This window comes from Festucalex cinctus, chromosome 4 (assembly GCF_051991245.1).
Source record: "Festucalex cinctus isolate MCC-2025b chromosome 4, RoL_Fcin_1.0, whole genome shotgun sequence".
Taxonomy (NCBI): Eukaryota; Metazoa; Chordata; class Actinopteri; order Syngnathiformes; family Syngnathidae; genus Festucalex; species Festucalex cinctus.
The window spans coordinates 27,032,611-27,054,409 of record NC_135414.1 but is presented as its reverse complement, the minus strand read 5'-3'; the positions used below and the strand labels follow the sequence as shown (position 1 = coordinate 27,054,409).

Below are 21,799 nucleotides of genomic sequence, written 5' to 3'. Positions count from 1 at the left end.
TTCTGCCAGCACTATGTATTATGGGATAACACCTCCTATAATCATCCAATGTGATCATTTGCGAGGTTAACATGAGCCCTGTGAATGCTAAGGCCTGTATTTATATCTGATTTAGCAAGAGCTTAGCGGCACATAAGCCCCTCTGTACTGACAAAGCATTAAAGTGATCCTGGCAAATACATTTTTTTTTTTTTCCCATAGAGCCACATTTGAAGTAAATGTCATGAAATGACAATGCAGACAGAGCTCGAACATTCAATAGAGATCAAATTATAATCTTAGGATAACATTCATACACAATGGACACCTTGATCATTATACAGTATATGCTAATTTAATTAGCGGAAAGAAGATTTGTATGACATGGAGTGAGTACTCTCGAGATAGACTATAAAGTCAAAGTGCCATAATCAGTCGGAACATTTATTATTTATTTTACAATGTATGGCATTGTTATTAATAATATTCCCCACAATTGCATGATTATGGACTGTGCTGAAACAGGAGTGGGACCTCGAAAGTCAAATGCGCCAGGAGTTGCGGGTTCAATTTTGGTAACAAATTCAATTGGTGCCCTATAAGCATGCATGCGGCAGTTTATATTACTTAGCTATGATTTTTGAGAGAAAAAAACCCCCAAAACATTTAATTTAATTTAATATGGGAAAAAATGACCAAGTAACCATCAAAGGTTGATCAACCTCACATTAATTTGTCTAAATATGAGTACTCTGTTTTATTTAGAAATTACTTATTATCATATTCATTTCAATTGATTAAAAACTAGAATTATGTAATTGAAAACAGAGATACTGTGATATATTGCAGTCATAAAAGAGCAAAAACAATTATGTCATCAGTTACAAGAAAAAAAAAATACAGAACATTATTTTATTAATGTTAACTAATTTCTATCTCTTCTTCATATAATAAACCAAAAATATTTTTGCAATGTAAGTAGCAGACTTTTCAATGTGCCCCAGTAGCTTCACATTACAGGACAGTAGATCACTAAAAGATGCATGTTTTTTTTTTTTTTTTATCCTCAATCAGTTGAAATGAGGTTCAAACATTATGTTTTCCTCATTAAATTTACAAAAATATATACTGTGTATTTGAACTTATTAGTTAGAAATGAAAACATGTTCTGCCAGGACTCAGACAGCCCTTTGGACAACACCATTTTATGCAATTATTCTCTTTCATCCAAAGCAACTGCTGGCATCAGGAGGACAGGAGAGACCTTTGTGTTCATTCTGTTGCAACAGTACAAATGCTTTTACTTGCAGCACCGACAACAACACTCAATGTCATTTTCATCGAATCTTGCAACATCTGAGAATGATGTATTTCAATTTCCACAGCAAAAGTCATCTGAGGACAACAGTCAGTAGGACTAATGATTTTTCCTTTAGATCAGGGGTGTCCAAACTTTTTCATTTGAGGGCCATTCATTCATTCATTCATTCATTCATTCATTCATTCATTCATTTTCTTGACCGCTTATTCCTCACAAGGGTCGCGGGGGGTGCTGGCGCCTATCTCAGCTGGCTCTGGGCAGTAGGCGGGGGACACCCTGGACTGGTTGCCAGCCAATCGCAGGGCACATTTGAGGGCCACATACAGAAAATCAGAAGGATACAAGGGCCACATAACGTTATGAAGAGAAATTGTGTTTAGTCCTAAAAATTGTACAAATAATTTATTAGTGCTTTCGCATATTTAGAAAAATGCTACAGTATATAAACCAATTTATTTGTAATATGGCAGTAGGGTTATTATAGTTTTGGAATTTTTCATTTTAGTTAGTTTTTATTAGTTTTCAAGGTGGTTCTGTTAGTTTTTATTCGTTTAGTTCTTTAAAAAATGCTTAGTTTTTGCTTAGTTTGTTAGTTTCAGTTTTAGGTTATTATTATTATTATTTTTAATGTGTATAACTTGTGTGCAATATTTAAAAAACAGCATGGGAGCAACGTCATCTTTTGGTGCTTTTCTCTTGGCTGGCTGCTGCTAGATGACGTCACTTCTGTGTGACATACTTTCCGTCATTATTCCGGTTTATATCAAAATAAATCTACTAAAAATCACATTTAAAATCATCCCCAAAGGTTCATGCACTAAATTAATTATCAAAGAGTAAAACGAAGGACATGTTTGTTATAATTATAGTTAGTTTTGTAAACATAAAATGTAGTTTCAGTTAGTTTTCATTTTTTAAAAAGCATTTTCGTTTTTATTTTATTTCGGTAAAAATATTGCTTTTTGAATTTTAGTTTTAGTTTTTTCCATTAGTTTTAGTTAACTAAAATAACCTTTAATGGCACCTGTTTTTCAATACCTTCCCTTCTTACTTTGACCATCTCTAAACATTTTTGTTGTGTTTATTTGATTTGAACCGAGTCAAATGCCACTTTTTAGCATGCGTCGCGGGCCACTGAAAAATGGACGCCGGGCCGCAAATGGCCCCCGGGCCGTAGTTTGGACACCACTGCCTTAGATTGATTGTTGAAATTTTCCGTACAACTTGTAGGATGTCTTTTGGCTATATTAGCACAATGTTTCTAAAGCTCTGTAAATGTAAAACCAAGTACACATGGTGGGCAAAAAACAGAAACAACAAAATAGTGAGTGAAAATATTAGAACAATTGATTAGATTGTGTTCCTTAAAAATTTGCACCATGACTAATCTTAAGCAGCCTATTTCGTATAGAATAGTTCATAATTAGTGAGCCCATTAAATCTTTTAGCATGACTGCTTATTTTTAACAAACATAGGCTAATCACACCCTATTATTATGATGCTGCAACTAAATACGTCACTACCGAGACCCCTGCCTGAAGGAAACCGAAAAGTGAGCTAAAAGGATGTGCGATGCTATTTAGATCTAAATATTTCATAACTCAAATCACGTTAGAAATAACCAGTGGAGGTGTTTCTGCAGACACAGAATTCCACTCGCAGGGCGAGAGCTGCGAATGCATTTTATGACAGTTGCACTTTTATTAAAAGCCACCACGGTCACGCATATTTTTTTTTTGGGGGGGGGGGGGGGGGGGGGGGGCTACCTTTTGAAGATGAGAGCAATGACAAAGTCCGGGTTGACTCGGATTCGCCAGTCGCACTCTTTGCCCGGAGGGTACGGCTGCGGGTAGTTAGGAGACAGGATCACTCCAGAGGGACCGCTGACGTTACCGCCACAGGTTGCTGGGGAGAAAACCCAAAAATAGAGAGATGATGATGATCACACGTCGTTAAGTGTTCAGGAGGGAGGATCGCCCCTCGACTGAGCATCCATGACCCCCCCGCCACTCAAATGTAGGCAGAGAAGAAGGGGGTCAGCTACTGATGAGAGGTGTGGCAAAGGTTGAAGATGAGAGAGAATAACACCTAGTGGACCATTAATATTGCCTTTGCAAATTGCTAGAGAGTAAAAGTGAGAGAGAGAGAGAGAGAGAGCGATCCGACTGTGAAATTTGGAAACAGAGTGAGGCTGTGGGTAGTAAGCAGTAAAATCACCCCTGGTGGTCCTGTTATTCCGCAACAAACGGAAGTAGGAGAAATATTTAGCACCAGTGATCAACTCAGGCAACCGCTGCACTGACATTAAGGAAGGCTCAGGGAGCCAGGTGGGTGTGAACACATTAGCAACGGTGAGCTAAAGGTAAACAAAAGGCCTTAACTGTCGAGTAGATTACTCACACAAAGACGTACACTTCTCTAAATAACCTGCATAATGCTACTCCCGGGAGATGCATAATATTCAAAAACAAAGAGAGAACACAGAAGGGGATTTATACCGTAAGAAAGCTGCGCAGAGTGCAGCATTGGGAACAGGAGCCGAGTTTCCATTGCACAGTTGTGAGATTGCAGATCAACTATAATAAATCATGCGATCTGTGTAACTGACCGTACCGAAATGTATATTTCCACAGAACACCTCAGTTCCCAAGTGTCATGTATGCATTTGGTGTTATTCAGACCAAAGTGGAGGTCAAACAAGATGCGTATCGTATATGCAACATGTGAAGTTAGACATGTTAGACCAGGGGTGTCCAAACTACGGCCCGGGGGCCATTTGCGGCCCGCTGTCCATTTTTCAGTGGCCCGCGACATATGCTAAAAATGGCATTTGACTCGGTTCAAATAAAATAAAAACAAAAATGTTTGGGGATTGTCAAAGTAAAAAAGGAAGGTGTCGAAAAACACAGGTGCTATTAAAGTTTATTAGTTAACTAAACTAACGGAAAAACTAAAATTCAAAAAACTATTTCGTTAACGAAATAAAATAAAAACGAAGACGCTTTTTTAAAAAAGAAAACTGAAACTACATTTTACGTTTACAAAACTAACTAAAATAAAACTAACTATAATTATAGCAAATATGTCCTTCGTTTTAGTCTTTGGTAATTAATTTAATGCATGAGCCTTTGGGGATGATTTTAAATGTGATTATTAGTAGATTTATTTTGATATAAACCGGAATAATGACGTCACACCAATGATGTTTTTTAATTATTGCGCACAAGTAATACACATAAAAAAAAAACTAAAACTAATACTGAAACTAACTAAACCAAAACTAAGCATTTATTAAAGAACTAAAATTAATAAAAAATAAACTAACAGGACCACCCTGAAAACTAATTAAAACGAACTAAATAAAAAAAAACCTCAAAATTAAAACTAAAATGAAAAATTCCAAAACTATAATAACCCTACTGCCATATTACAAATAAATTGGTTTATATACTGTAGCATTTTTCTGAATATGCAAAAGCACAAATAAATTATTTGTACAATTTTTAGGACTAAACACAATTTCTCTTCATAACATTATGTGGTCCTTGCGTCCTTCTGATATTCTGTATGTGGCCCTCAAATGAAAAAGTTTGGACACCCCTGTGTTAGCCATGGGACAGATGTGCAGCAGGTTGGGGTGATTAAGGATAAAGATGGGAATGTGTTGACTGGCGCGAGCAGTGTGCCAAATAGACGGAAATAAGACTTCGAAAAGTTGATGAATGAAGAAAATGAGACAAGAGTGACCAGCATGGATAGAATTATAAATGAGCTCATCAGAAGTTAGGGACAAAGTTAGAGAGACCAGACTGACAACAGATAGGAAGACCTAAGAGGAGTTCGATTCTGGAGATGTCGTGAGGGAATACGTGAAGCAGAAGTGAAATTAAGGGTGTCAGGGGTAACTGAGGAGACAGAATAAAGGAAAGCTCCTCTGAGAATTAGATGGTAGGGATGTAACGATATTCAAACGTCACGATACGATATTATCACGATATGAAGTTCACGATACAATAATTATCACGATATTGTGGGGGTGTTGACGATATTTAAAAAAGATCGCAATATTGCAACAAAAAAAAAAGCTCATACTAAAACAAAAAAACACACAATATTGTTCTTTTGTACATAACAGCAATGCATATAATCCACCTACAATCTCTAATAACAATATTGAGGCACTTACTTGCTCATGCAAGCACACGTTGATCGCTTCACAAGCAAATTAGGTTCCCCTTCATCTGACAATTGGCATAGATTTTAAACACAGAAGGCCAAAACATCCCTAAGGAAAATTAAATTGCACTAATAAACTAGCCACTAGAGGGTGCTGGAACTGCACAAATGGAAATCAACCTGACTTAATAGTTAGATTTCATGTCAGGGTTAATTGAAGGTCACAGTGTTTCCTAAACATTCTCTAAACAGTTTTAATGGTCTTTTTTTTCATAACAACAAAGAAATTAACAGTGTTTGATTTCAAGTCTGGGTTCATTCCAGGTGACAGCATTTCCTAAACATAATCTAAACTGTCTTAATGGTTTCCTAAACAGTTTTAATGGTCTTTCTTGTCATAACAACAAAAAACATTAATAGTGTTTAGAGAACCATTAAGACGTTTGAGATGACATTTGATTTCAGTGCTCATTCAAGGTCGCAGCGTTTCCTAAACCTTCTCGAATCAATCTTAATGGTTCTCTAAACACTCTTAATGATCTTCGTTGTTATGACAAGAAATCCATTAAAACTGTTTCGGAAACCATCAAGAGTTTTTAGACAATGTTTAGGAAACGGTGTGACCTTGAATGAACCCTGACATGAAATCAACATTCTCTAAGCGTTGCAAATCATCATCTGAGTGGGATACGGGCTTTAAACTTATGGCAGCAGCAGTACAAGTCAAAGAGCTTGTGCGGCTTCTGGCTTGTCTGTGAGGGAGGTTGCAAAGCTGCTTCGTTTGTGCTGAAGTATTCATCCGCCTTAGAAACACTCTGTCATCCAATAATTACTCAAAACTACAAGCCAACTCAGGATTCCGTCTGACTCAGACGATGACTGAACATTCATGATGGCGTGTCTTCAAGGTGACATGAATGCTAACAATTCAGTCAGTCTGTGTCAGGAATGGGGTGGAAAAGACGATTGCTAATCCAGAGATTTACACTGATTTGCATTCAGACAGTGATGTAAAAGACAAATATTTGTGTTTGACATTTCTTTTTAATAAGGGGAAACAATTTATTTAAAACTGTGATCAAAGTGCCAGGACACATGGCTGGTGAAAAATGACTCAATGTGGGGCAGAGGCAGCACATCAACTAATTGTGTGAGAAAATGAAAAATGTATCTTCCCACAGCCTCAGCTTCAACAGCCCATATTTCAGTAAACAAACATCACCTTGGACACTTGAGCATAAAACTGGATGAGATCTATAAAAGAGAGCATCTGTAACAAATCTGCAGGGTTGCGCGAGGGGCTGCTGATGAGTTATTTCGAGCGAGCGTCGCACCTCCTGACTTGAATCCGCCCTCAGACAGCAAAAAAAAAAACAAGGGCATATTTTGTCACCGTGGAGCCAGATGTGAAGCGATTTTGGACAGAAATATTGCACTGTAATTAGTAGAAAATATTTTGGTAATATTTGATATGCCCTAACTCAAGTAAATGAGAGCGAAAGTATGTCTTCAATGTTTTAGACAGTTTTGGGAAACAAAATGCGTATGATTCCAGTTTGTTTGTTTTTTTGCTTTGGCTATTTGTGGCGTCAAAAAATATTTCTCTTTTACTTTATTTTATTTTTGGTAATGTTTCAACTTCTTACTGTTCGATTTCCTGTCACAGATGACTATTTAAAACACCTGGGCATTATCTTATTTTGAAATGACTTGGTCAGAACCATCAAAAAGCCGAAAACCGGTCACAATAACGGCAAAGGGTTTTAATAAAAAAGATTAGTGAGTGAAGATTTTTTTACATTAAATGCTTCCATTACATTTTTCTTCACCTCCTAGCAACAAGAAACGAATCACCAGACGTCTCGTTATGTCTCCATCCGATGGTCATTGTTATTTTTCGTGTTTCTGGGAGAGGTGACTGTGACGACATTAAATGTGTGTGTTTTTTTTTTTTTTTACATCCTTAGTCATTCTGTTAACTTTTTTTATTTTTTTTATTTAAATGACATATTGCAATGGGTATATTATGGTTGTTTATATTCCAGTTAAGAATTAAAACATCCATCCATCCATCCATTGTCTTGACCGCTTATTCCTCACAAGGGTCGCGGGGGCTGCTGGCGCCTATCTCAGCTGGCTCTGGGCAGTAGGCGGGGGACACCCTGGACTGGTTGCCAGCCAATCGCAGGGCACACAGAGACGAACAACCATCCACACTCACACGCACACCTAGGGACAATTCGGAGCGCCCAATTAACCTGCAGAATTAAAACATGTTATTTAAAACACTCGTCTGGCCTCTACTGCAAGTCAAAGTGATTTGACTCCGAAATCACTCACCTAAACTGATTTTTTTTTTCTTTTCTTATTCTTCTTTTTATTTTGTTGGTAATTATAGCTGATTAAAGTCCTGCATCATGGAAAGTGTATATATATATATATATATATATATATATATATATATATATATATATATATATATATATATATATATATATAAACAGAATACTGTATAATGGTTAGAATGGTGTGTTTATATGCACAGAATTTTTAGATCAATTCTTAAGGGCTCATGTTGCACTATAATGTGTATCATTATTAGCCCATTAGGATATAATTTAGGGCCATAATATGACACATTTAAGTGTAGCCTGTGGTTTAGAAGACCATCTGGCGCAACAGCAAGAAGCTGATCGCATTAACAGCAGACTGAAAGTCGCCCCCCCAAAAAAAGCAACACAATCTTTCCCTCTAAACTTTTCACTTCGACTACATTTTTAGCTTATTTTGTGCGACGAAATGATTGTGTGTTACATTCTGCATAGAGGAAATTAAATAAATCGTCGGATTCCTGAATGAAGTAAAACTCTTCCGAATGGGGGAGGGAGGGGAGCTGGAGCTTAGCAACATGATAAAAGAAACAAAAGGGTTGCTAATGAACGGTAGTAAAATGAATTGAAATTATTTTACTGCCTGTAAAATGAATGAAAGGAATAGTGACAACATACACATAGGCACAGGGATTGTAGTTTTGGTCAACTTTTCTCTCTCTCTGGGCTTCGGAATCACCAACCAAACTTTCTATTTTGTCCTGGTTAAGCTGAAGAAGGTTTGTTGCCACACATGATTGTATATACAGCTATAAAGGTAATAATTGCCAAAGTAGTGCACACCTACCAATACATGTTGGAGGGTCAGGCTGCCAGTAGAATCTGTTATCCATGCGGACACACGTGATGGTGTCAGGACCTTGGAGTTGATAGCCAGGGTCACACTGGAACGTCATACTGTCGCCGGGCTCCTTGCTGTCCCCGTATCGAGAGCCATTTACTGGGATGCCGGGGTCATTACAGGTCGTCGCTGTGGTGGCTTGACGGAGTGAGACAAATCAAACACAACAATATTATGTCTGAAAACAAAAACCACAATTTCGAGACACACAATAGTCCATTATGTGGCGAGTCCAAAAAGGCCGAACTGTCAGCGTATTGAACATACAGACAAAAAAAAAAAAATGCTGCATTATTGTGTGTGGACTCGATCGTCTGCCATGTCAGTGTTTTGTGTCGAGGCACAATATTACCCTGTTCAGAATGTGCAGTAAACTGCAAAGCAATTGAAAACTGTGATAAGCGATGATGCCTGTTTTTGTGTGTGCGTCAGAATGTGTCATCTAAATTTCGACAAAATAACAATCTAGTAGTGTTGTCAACAGAACATTTGATTTTATGTTTAGCTGTATTTGTTGCCCACATGCTTCATCATGTGAGGTTGTGTTGAGTGCAGCCTATTTATTGTGTGAGGAGCAGCTTATTAGACCTGTCCAATATATGAAGTGACTTGAGATAACTAAGCTAAGTATATAAATAAAATTGACTTGACTTGACTATACATATAATGCATTGTGTTGTCAACATATGGTTTAGTGAATATGTATGTTGCTGAAAAGAGAAGTGGGTAATCCACAACTCTAGTGTTCCTCAAAACATTATGTCTAGAATTATCGTCTTTTGAGAAAAAAAACCTTCATGCAATAAATTGATATAAGCAACACAATTGTTGTGGGGTTTGTCAGTTATTTTTAAACATGTTCAGATGAATACAATTTATCTCTTTTGTTTTTTAAAATAGTAACAGATTTTTAAAAGAATAATCAAATGGATTATTGCATTGTAAGAGTTTTTCATATTTATTCACCAGTGGGTGACTATTTTTTATTTCTTTTTTGTAATTTAAGTCTGTCAAAGAATTGACCAAAAAATAAAATAAAATAAATTATATATATATATATATATATATATATATATATATATATATATATATATATATATATATATATATATATATATATATATATATATATATATATATATATATATATATATATATATATATATATCAAATAAAAAATAGAAAAATAAAACAAAACAGTAAATTCATGGACTGGAATGGTTTGACTTGAAAACGTTTTTGAAAAAAATGTTTTGTAGATACTACATAAACTTGTTCAGAATCACCATTATGAAATACAGTGTGGCCACTTAAAATAAATATAAAAAAACAAAAACAAAACATTATTCCCATAAAGATTCCACTACTGACAAAAAAAAAAAAAAAAACAGAAGATTTCATTATGCAAACCAGTATTATTCACTATGGTATTAAATATCACCTTTACCTAATGGTAAATGAACATTGGGGAATAAAAGGAATTAACATACTAATGGAACAAATAACTAGGCTTTAATTAGCATGTTAGAGTCAATATTTACATTTAAAATGAGGAGGTTTTGAAAACCAAATGTGCCTGAGAGAAGGCTAGAGGTACATGGTGCTGCATAGAAATATTAATAATCAGAAATTATATGAAATTCTATATATATATATATATATATATATATATATATGTGGTTTTTTTTTTTGACATTGCAACTGCAGCTTATTGACTGAGCCTTGCAGCAGCATCCCTCTCCATCAGTGCCGAAGTAGCCGTTTGCTCCTTCACATATCCAAGCTAGCCACATGTCATTGCTATGGGACATTAAAAAAACAAAACAAAAAACAGAACAATAAATTGAGTCAGGCTACAGATGCCAGAAGAGGCTGTGGACACTTTGACTGCAAAGGTGACCCCCTGTGGATTGGCCTAGGCTAATGGTAGGATGGAGGATTTTGTTTGCTGACAATATGGACCTATCAACTATTAAAACCGTTTGCCACAGCTTCTTCCTCACCCTTTTCCTCATGCTCATTTGTGTCTCAAGTGCAATATATCTTTGACTTGTCCTTCAGGAACAAAGAAAGCATGCAGAAAATCGGCCAAACGCTTCGGGTTCTAACCAACTCCATTTGGCCTGCAGTTCACATGACGGTTTCAGGCTTAAATCTCACAGAAAAAGAGGCATTACCTCTCATTGTCACTATTCAGCTGGGGTTATGCACTGCACAAATTAGGTGGGCGTGCAGTGTGTCATGTGTGAGTCCTTAAACTCATTTGCTCCCAATAACGTGTAAATACGTTTTTTTTATGTTCTAAGTGTCCCAAAGACGTATTTATATGATTTTTTGTTTTTTTATTTTATGCTAGAGCATATAGAAGGCTTTGATTCAGCCTCTCAACTGCAAAGAATGTTTGCAGAAATGGTAGTTATTACACAAACGGCCAGCAGGTGGCAGCAGAGCAAAGGAGATCAACCAGGGCCATGTAGAAAAAAAGATCAATTACTTACAATTTTAAATAAATTTGAGAAAACTGATGAAACTTAGCTCTCTTCTAATGCTAATTGCTGCAAAACGGAAACAGATAGAAACATACTTTTTTTTTTTTCCTGATGAAAGAAGAGACTTTAATCTTTCTTTTGATAGGTTCCATGCTTTTATCGCCATAAAACACAATATTCTGTAGGCCTTGCAAAATCAGTCAAAATCCAGTAAAACGGCCGGGAGCGAACGGGACTACTTCTGTGAAAATGGCTGGGAGTGAATGAGTTAAAATGTAGGACAGCATTTGATGTGTTTCTTCGCACCGATTAGTGAACGCCATGGGGAAACAGTTATGTCCTTCTCACCCTCACGCGGGACTGACATAAGGGCTTATTAGGGTCTTGGCTCGACAAGAGGGAAACGAAAAAAAAATCAAGTTGGGACTGGGAAGGATGAGACCAACATTGAATATTTAATTTGAACACATAACCTTCGCAGTGTTCCACCCGAGTGTGTTGTCACTGATGTAAACAGCAAGGTATTCTGCTTAGTTTCCGGGAACACAAAGCAGTGATGTGCGTATGTGAGTAACAGGAGTGGTAAAGGTACAATGGTCTCGATGGCACATCTATTTTCTTATTCACTGTGCTTGTGATTGATTTTTGCTGCCAGAGTGGATTTCAGAGACATGGGTGACGATTCTAAAAGGACGGGGCAGAGATATTTTTGGGTTGAGTGGCTCATAACAGCAAAGGCCATCCCTGCACTGAAAGGGCAAGTTATTGCCCAGGTTCGACTTTTTTTGTGAAGACAAGACATACATTGTCGCTGGTCGTTGGTGTAAAAGAACAGTGGAAATTATATGATGCTTTAAAAAAAAAAAAAGAAAAGGTAAATCTTTCTCAAAATTGCCCATTTGGTGCATGAGATGTCAAGTTAGGAAATACAAATTGACTTATACTCAATATTTGGCCATGAATAATTTTGGGCTGTATATTTTAGTTTTTAGTAAATAACTCTTAATATCATTGCTCTCTAAATATAACTTTGTACCACATGACCATGTGTCAAATGGTGCTGGTAATTAATTAAACTAATTAGAAAGGAAGAAAACCAATTAACTATTTTTATTTTTTATTTTATTGTTCTTCTTCTTATTATTATTAATTCAATCTCTGGTGTAATAACCTTATTTATTGATTGATTGAATTCTTATTTTTCATTTTATTATTATTATTATTATTATTGTTGTTATTATTAATTCAATCTCTAGTGTAATAACCTTATTTATTGATTGATTGAATTAGTTTTTATTTTATTATCTGTTCTCATTGCTGCTGGACATGTAAATTTCCCAGAGGGAGCCATCCCAAAGGGATCAATAAAGTCAAGTCTAAGTCTAAGTCTACTAATTTCACAATGAAGCAACGTGTGTAACGACAACCGAAGTTATTGTTTATATTTAATTGCTAATTGAACAATTAACTTTTTGTCACTTTCACATATATTGTTAATTATTGAGCACTTTCGGAAAAAAATACATTTTTTTTTTAAGTAAGTCATTGACATAGGTATTAAACATTAAAGGAAAGCAGATAAACACACTCACTGGAAAACTGGATGGAAAAGCCTTGCTTGCTGATAAAGTAGTCTGCATCAAACTGAAGCGTAAGTATGTTGAAAGTTGAATGGATATCTTCAGGTAAGGCCGGACCGGACCATTCTTTCAAAAGGATGCCTCCATCCGATGGCCCAGACGGCCCATCCCAAACTCTCAGGATGTCATGGGCGATCTCAGTGTCAAAGACGATGAAGTGGAGACTGAGGAGGAAATAAATATAATCATTAAAAAAAAAATATATATGTTAACTCGTTCACCCCCAAAGACGTATTTATACGTTTTTTTAGGTTTGTGTTTGCTAGAGTTTTTGTATGAAGGCTTTGATGCAGTTTCTGACCTGAAGTGGTCGCTTAAAGCGATAGTAGTTAAAAAAAAAAAAAAAAAAAAAAAAAAAGTGTGTTTCATTAATGAAACAGATGAAGCACACTTTTTTTTTTTTTTTTTTGCAATAACAACCATCGCTTTAAGCTTCCACTTCAGGTCAGAAACTGCATCAAAGCCTTCATACAAAAACTCTAGCAAGCAAAAACCTAAAAAACGTATAAATACGTCTTTGGGAGTGAATGAGTTAAGAGAGAAAAAATCCGAGTAGAAGAAGACTATCCATTGGTAGTTATGTAATGTATTTAGTATTAACAATGGCTAATTTATTCGTTACCTGATAGTCTTGCCAGTATCCGCCTCGATAGCCCAGGTACAGTGGAGATTGTTGTCATATGGGGCAGGGTATCCCGGAGACAGAATTCGTCCAGACACTGCTCCAGTTATGTGACCTCCACACTCGGCTGCAAGGACACACAACACAGTGACATACTGTGTGATTTACATATCATACGATCGTTTGTTTCCAGTTGTTTTATAGCAGCAAATATATCTTATAACCACCAGGAAAAGAATCACAAACTGTTGTATTGGATTACTGCTAGCAAACTTAGCAGATGTTAGCTGCTGATTTACAACTTTCTTCGCAGTAAATCTCATTCTAATCCATCAGGAAGACGTTTGAAATGTTGTGAACAAACATTACCTCTTATATGATTAACAAGTAATGACAATAAGCCTGTAAATCGTCAGACTTTTAACAGATTCTCATTATCGTGCCCAACCCGATTGCTAGCATCAATATTTGTAGTGCTCGAGACTTTTTTTTCAAGCCAAATTAAGCTGCTCAGCTCGATAAGATGCTTCTTCTCTATTTGTCTGTAAATTGCCAAGAGGTATGAAGGTTGCAATAAATAAATATCGTAGCATGGACAGGCTTGACTCGTAAAATCAACCTTGAATTGCCAAAGCTCCTGTTTTACACTTTCAAGGTTGGTGAATGACTCACTGGAGTACGTGTTTTTTTTTTTTTTTTTTTCTTCCTTAGGATCTCCCTAGAGTGCTGAGAGTCCAGGAATAAATTAACGCTCAATACATGAGAGATAACAGAAATATTGTGTTTGCTCGCGCTTCTGTGCGTTTTTTTTTTCCCCTTTGTACTGAGTTGTCTAAGGTAGTAGCAAGAAAAGGACAGAATGGAATGTTATTAAAGAAGTCATTGCAGCACAGTTCCGGTGATTAGAAAACAGCTTGGTTGGAATTTAGAGGTTTCTGGGGTTGGCGTAAGACTCAGGAGGTGTTTGGTTGGTGCTGGATTTCACTTTGATGGACTGGATGTACTGGTTTCCGTGGATCTCACTCTGCCTCATCCATCCTTCCCTCCTTCCTCTCTTTAGTTTTTCCTCTGGTCTCTTGAGATCTCTTTAATTTATTGGAATTTAGAGGCTTCTGGGGTTGGCGTAAGACTTTGATTTTGTAGCCATGGGGAAGGCGGGAAGTGTTTGGTTGGTGCTGGATTTTACTTTGATTTATCTTTCTTTTCTTTTGATCTTTTCTGACCTTTTCTCTGGTCTCCTGACCGTTTGAACCTCACGACTCTGGCGAGACTCTGAAGTATCTGGTTAAGGTGAAGGGTAATGGGATTTTTACGAGGTTTTAGGTGAATTAATGAGTATAAATTTATACGTATTTGCACGCACACGCACGCACGCGCACATACACCTAAAAAAAAGAAAAGAAAAAAAAAGAGCAATGATGATAAGACGTTGAATCGGTAAGATTACCTAATGAACAATTCTGAGCTCCCGGGGGGGAAAAAACCCCCCAAAAAAACCCAGCTTGGTTAACAAAGAACTTAATGAGTCTGAGTTTTAATCTAAGTTTTTTTTTTTGGCTTAGAGAGGGACCATTATGTTTTCAATAAAGAAAACTATTGCTTCGGCATGACTACACATATCCAGTTGGGTGACAGTTTCCCAGAATGCGAATGGCGAAGACAACTTCTCTTTGACAGTTTGGAAAATACGTGTCTCAGCGAAACCACCTGATCTACATGCTAGTAAAAGAAAACATTTTACTGAGCCAGCCAGACAGCGAGTGAGACAACTATAAAGGCAAAGTGATAAATGGCCCAAAAGAGTAACAAAGGAGGCAGATGCAAAGGTATTTAGCCCAGGGGTCTGCCAGCAAGTATTCTCCTGGCTGCTGCTGGCTTACCTGAAATAAGACTGCAACAAAGCAGCTGCAAATTAATTCTGGACTGTGAAGACGCACAGAGACAACGCACACCTAACAGACACACATGCATTACACCCACAAGTGTATGCAGACACATACATTCGTCTATTCTTTGTAGTTGCCATTAGCAACCAAATCAGGCCATGTCCTGCATCTGAGAGCTCAGGTGTGGACGCTGGTGAGAGAGAGACAACGTTTGGTACGGCATTTGGGAATTCCAAATTAAAATGTTCCAGGAGCCCACACAGTCCCTACAATGCAGGAATGCTTACAGGCTTTCGTTTGTTTGAATATGCAAAGCCACAAATCCAAGTCGAGCGGAACGGAATATTTCACAAGCGAACTTTATCAACTTAAGAGTATAGGAGGGAATATTTCTCGATGGCCTTCCAGATACCAACCAAATTATGTCGGACCTGGGGAAAGAAGTGACCTGATCAAAAATGATACTTCCAGCAGACAACAAATGTTTCAGTTCATAGAATCTTTTGGCTGTGAGACACAAGGGCCACCTAATGTTAAGAGAAATTGTGTTTAGTCCTAAAAATTGTACAAATAATTTATTTGTGCGTTTGCACATTTAGAAAAATGCTACAGTATATAAACCAATTTATTTGTAATATGACAGCAGGGTTATTATAGTTTTGGAATTTTTCATTTTAGGGTGGTTCTGTTAGTTTTTATTAGTTTTAGTTAGTTTCAGTATTAGTATTAGTTTTTTTATTTTTTTATTTTGTTTTATTTAATGTGTACTTGTGTGCAATATTTACAAAAAACACCATGGGAGCGACGTCATCTGAAGGTGCTTTTCTATTGGCTGTTGCTAGATGATGTCACTTCTGTGTGACATACGACGTGATTATTCCGGTTGATATAAAAATAAATCTACTAAAAATCACACCAAAGACTAAAACCAAGTACATTTTTGCTATAATTATAGTTTTAGTTAGTTTTGTAAACATAAAATGTAATTTCAGTTAGTTTTCATTTTTTAAAAAGCATTTCCGTTTATTTCTTACTTACTTACTTCGTTAGTTTTAGTTAACTAATAAAAACTTAATAGCGCCTGTGTTTTTCGACACCCTCCCTTCTTACTTTGACCGTCTCCAAACATTTTTTGTTTTTATTTTATTCGAACTAAGTCAAATGCCATTTTTAGCATATGTTGCGGGCCACTAAAAAAATGGACGACGGGCCGTAAATGGCCCCCGGGCCGTAGTTTGGACACCGCTGCTGGGGAAGATGTGTAGCTTGTACAATCTGAGATCTGAATTACAGGAGATCAACAAGTATCCATGCCAGCCTGTTTGGATCCACTGGTTTAGATTACTCGACTGGTAATGTGTTGGCGGGTCCTTGGGTGCACAGTTCGCAGGGGTCATGTTGAACGCAGAGATTTTTGCACCGTCAAGGGATAAAAAAAAAAAAAAAAAAGCGTCTTGGCTTCGTCAAAGCTAGTGGGCACACTGGTGTCCGACTCGGTTACTTCCGCGCTGCGTTCCAATGCTTGCTTCGCTTCAGGCCTAAACATCTGGCCAGAAATGATGGACAAAATGTGTGAAGTGCGTCCCTGTTTCCCTCCAACAACTGGGACTGAGCAAGCCAGGCTTGGTGAGGCGGAAGTTTCCGAGCTTTGAATGCCAAGCGCTCTTGCGGTGAAGGTAGTGTCTGAAAGTGAGGCATCGCTCCAGCACTCAGGGAGGTCTGTGTAAGAGCTTGTGAACGTAGGAGGGAGTTATATTGGATATACAGTAAGATAAAAAAAAAAGAAAAAGGGGGGGGGACAGTCATCCACATGAGCATTGATAGTGAGCATGTGCGGGCAAAGGGCTTTATCAGGACAACAATATCAGATGAGCAAACACGGGTCAGTGGTTGATATTTGGTCTTGTAACACTGGGCAGCATTCCACAAAAAAAGCACAGGCCCTGCGGCCACTTGATAGCAGGACAAATGGAAATTCACAGTGACAGTCCTTGGATGCTTTGGTACCCTTTGGTCCCCAAGTCCCTTTTGGCTCATGGTTGCCTTGGGCATGAAACCTGCTGAAGGCCAGTACTTTGCTTTCCAGGGGCAGCACCACAGCTACTTCTAAACTCAAAACATGTCACTTTAATTTTTGAGTATGACATTATACTTGATGTACAGTATTTATCTTGGACAGCAGATATTGTGTGTGACTTGTTACTTGCTGTTCTTTTGAGTTAATCAATGACTCATGTGGGAAAATTAAAGTTGAACAATTCAAAATGTTTTAACGAATAGCAAATGTTTCACTCATTTATATAATGTTTTATTAAAAAGTGAGGATTGTTCTCAGTAGTAAGTACAGACGGACTGATGCCTGTTTTGCTCAAGAGTGACAAATGACAAAAAACGGACAAAGCACTCACAAAAGTGTTTTTTTTTTCTTTTTTTAAATCATCACTAACCGGGTCAAGTACCGACGGACCTCTCAGTCTGTCACGGTTTAACAAATACCAGACTGATGCTCACCTCCGTTGGTCCTAAAATAGTGGTGACGAAGTGATGACAGAAAAGTGGTTAAAAGAAAATGACGGACAAAAGATGACGGAGCAGCAAAATGTTGTAAATTTCCCACCTGTGGTTGCTCTAATCTAGGCTACTGATATATTTAACTCATTTGCTCCCAATAACGTGTAAATACGTTTTTTTATGTTGTAAGTGTCCCAAAGACGTATTTATATGTTTGTTTGTTTTTTATGCTAGAGCATACAGAAGGCTTTGTTGCAGCCTCTCAGCTGCAAAGAACAGTTGCAGAAATGGTAGTTATTACACAAACGGCCAGCAGATGGCAGCAGAACAAAGGAGATCAACCGGGGCCATCTAGAAAAAAAGCTAAATTACTATGAATTTTAAATAGATTTGTGAAAACTGATGAAACTTCTCTCTTCTAATGCTAATTGCTGCAAAACGGAAACAGATAGAAACATACTTTTTTTTTCCTGATGAAAGAAGAGACTTTAATCTTTCTTTTGATAGGTTCCATGCTTTTATAGCAATAGAACACAATAATTCTGTGGGCCTTGCAAAATCAGTCAAAATCCAGTAAAACAGTCGGGAGCGAACGGAATTGCTTCTGTGAAAATGGCCGGGAGTGAATGAGTTAATGACATACGAACCGATACAGGATGGAAGTGGTTTGTCCCAGACGCGTCTGTCCCCACTCAGACACGTCAGCGTACTACTTCCATGGAGGCTGTAGCCAGGGTTGCAAGAGTAAAGGACAAACGTGTTGGCAAAATGTCCGTCGTCTTGAATCTTGTAGCCATAACTCGGGACACCAGGTTCTTCACACCGCACAAGGTCAAAACCTAGAAGTGAGAGAAACAGGAAATAGTTTTAGGTCTCATTTACTAAAGATACAATACAAATTCATCTGTCCTTTGGGGATCATTACTCAAAGAACTCTAATGGTAACAGGTAATACTAATACAGTCACATTGACTTTGCCTCTTGAATATGGTCCTCAAACCCATTGAACTTGTGGCTGTGTTTTAGGAATTTACATTTCTTTTTTTTTTGCCAGCTCGCTACTGTTACTCGTGCACTTTTAGGCTCAACCCTCAGCAGAAATTGCTTGGAAATCTGAGAGCGAGTCTCTTTTCGCCTGTCAGAAGTGTAAGAAATTGGTATTTTGCTGACTGTGAAAGACTATTCTCAAGAGATTTGTAGTACATGACATTCTTTTTTTTTTTTTTTTTAATGCTGCAACAGTCAAAGGCATTACTTGACCAAGCAAGCATACCCGGTAACTAATCCTCTCCTTCCTGATGTTTGTGGAGAGGAAGAATGGTACTTTCTTAAAGCAAATGTAAACAAACCATTGTATAAAATGTTTCATGTACAAAGTAGACCTCCGCAACCGTCAGGAGGAACTTTGGACATTTCCACTTTACAAAACTGTTTTAGTTCAGCAATATTCTTGGGACGTCTGGTGTGAATTGCTCTCCTGAGGTGATGCTGCAGCATTTCAATTAGATTGAGGGAGTCAGGACCCTGACTCAGCAATTCCAGAAGGTGTATTTTTTTTTTTTTTTTTTTTCTGTTTAAGCCATTCTGTTGGTGAGCTGCTTCTGTCCACTGGGTGGTTGTCTAGTTGCATTACCGATTCAGACAGATGCTTTTAAATATTCCTGCAAAACTTGATAAACTTGGATATTTAGTTTTCCATCACTGATAGTAATGAGTCCAGCTCCTGGGGCAACACTTCAGTCCCAAATAATTGATGCCCCCCTCTGCCATACTTCACATTTGGTATAAAGTTGGATGGTGCTTGCTTTTTTTCCCCCTCCACATAAAGCTTTTGTTTGCCTTCCAAACAACACAACTTTGGTTCATCTGTCTTCATAATACTTTGGCAGTAGCGCTGTGAACATCCAAACACTTTTTTTTTTTGAAAAGGTCAAACCTGTCGCAATGTTTTTTTTTGTGACAGTAGTGACTTTTGTTGTAATGACTTCCATTCTTGTTTAATATTTTACTTATTGTGGATTTGTCAACAGAGATGTTGGAATGTGCCAGAGAAGTCCGTTTTAGCGAAGTCGAGTCTTTGGATGACACTAGGATTTTTCTTCACGCCATTGAGCATCCTCCATTGTGCTCTTGCAGCCATTTTTACCGTCGGCCACTCCATGGGAGAGTAACCCACAGCGTTAAACTTCCTCCATTTATAGACAGACAATCTGTCTCACAATGGACTGATGAACATAAAAGGCTTTTAGAGATATTTTTGTGACCCTTTCAATGTTCATGCACATTATTAATTCTTAATTGTAGGTATTCTGAGAGCTGTTTTATGCAAGGCATGGCAATATTTCCCCAGGCAATGTTTCTTGAAAATGTAAAACTCCAGTCTGTTTTTTTTTTAATGACCAATTTATGCAAGGACTGAATCCAGGTAACCCAAAACTGACTTGCACACTTTTCTTGCAACTGTGTGCATGTGTATACTGTACATATTAGGGATGTAACGATATCCAAACATCACAATACGATATTATCACGATATGAAGGTCACGATACGATACTTATCACGATATTGTGGGGGTGTTGGCGATATTTAAAAAAGATCACAATATTGTAAAAAAAGAAAAAAAGAAAAAAAAAGAGCGCTCATACTTAAAAAAAAAGTACATAACAGCAATGCATATAAACCTCCTACAATATCTAATAATATTGAGGCACTTACTTGCTACTGCAAGCACACATTGATCGCTTCACAAGCAAATTAGGTTCCCCTTCATCATCATACATTTAGCATAGATTTGAAACATAGAAGGCCAAAACATCACTAATGAAAATTAAATGGCACTAATAAACTAGCCACTGGAGGGTGCTAGAACTCCATAAATGGAAATCAACCTGACTTTTTTAACAGATGTGTTCCTTTTAAAGATTGTGAACATGACGACGACGACATTGTGGCAGTTTTAATATCACAATATCATCATATTATCGTGACATCCCTAGTATATATAAACAGTACATACAGAACATACAGCACATGTGTGCATAGATCAAAGTGACTTAACTCACTTGTGTATGTGAGGTGAAAGCCCTGAGTTGTTCCAGAGGCGTTACTGTTGAACTCCAGCCACAGGTGATTGGAGGTACTATTGATAATATGGCCCATCATAACCTCCCGGGTGAAGTTCCCAAGGAGACGAGATGAACTGTTCTCACCATCATACACCTGTCAATCATTATACATGATAGTTAGAGGGATACAACTGATAACCTTGACTTGAGATATCAACATAGAGTATTTTAAACATCGGTATGATTAAATTCAAGTAGAGATCCAAATTGTTTCAGAGTTTGAAATTTATCCAAATTTAATTAAGTTAACATATGCAACCAGCAACAGGAACATTATATTGCCTTCAAATGATCACAGATGGGACTGTTTAATCATCTATATCAGGGGTGTCCAAACTTTTTCATGTGAGGGCCAAATACAGAAAATCAGAAGGACGTAAGGGCCACATAATGTTATGAAGAGAAATTGTATTTAGTCCTAAAAATTGTACAAATAATTTATTTGTGGTTTTGCATATTTAGGAAAATGCTACAGTATATAAACCAATTTATTTGTAATATGGCAGTCGGGTTATTATAGTTTTGGAATTTTTCCTTTTAGTTTTTATTTTGTTTTGAGTTTTGTTTTTTAAATTTAGTTAGTTTTAATTATTTTTCAGGGTGGTTCTGTTAGTTTTTTATTAGTTTTATCTTTAATAAATGCTTAGTTTTAGCTTAGTTATTTTCAGTATTAGTTATAGTTTTTATTTATTTATTATTTTTATTTTTTTTAATGTGAATTACTCGTGCGCAACATTTAAGAAACACCATGGGTGCAACGTTATTATTCTGGTTTATATCAAAATAAATCTACTAAAAATTTAAAATCATCCCCAAA

General features: G+C 37.0%; 1 protein-coding gene across 1 annotated transcript in view; it reads right to left on the bottom strand.

The window, feature by feature from the left end:
- The window catches only part of LOC144017967 (CUB and sushi domain-containing protein 1-like), a 454,419-nt gene that overhangs the window by 89,343 nt on the left and 343,277 nt on the right, over window positions 1–21,799 (bottom strand). Inside the window, exons 26-31 of the mRNA XM_077519995.1 lie at window positions 20,920–21,076; window positions 18,504–18,695; window positions 13,460–13,586; window positions 12,790–13,001; window positions 8,655–8,846; window positions 3,068–3,206 (exon numbers count right to left, since the gene is read on the bottom strand). Coding sequence (XP_077376121.1) covers window positions 3,068–3,206; window positions 8,655–8,846; window positions 12,790–13,001; window positions 13,460–13,586; window positions 18,504–18,695; window positions 20,920–21,076 — 1,019 coding nt within the window. The remainder of the gene's footprint in view (window positions 1–3,067; window positions 3,207–8,654; window positions 8,847–12,789; window positions 13,002–13,459; window positions 13,587–18,503; window positions 18,696–20,919; window positions 21,077–21,799) is intronic.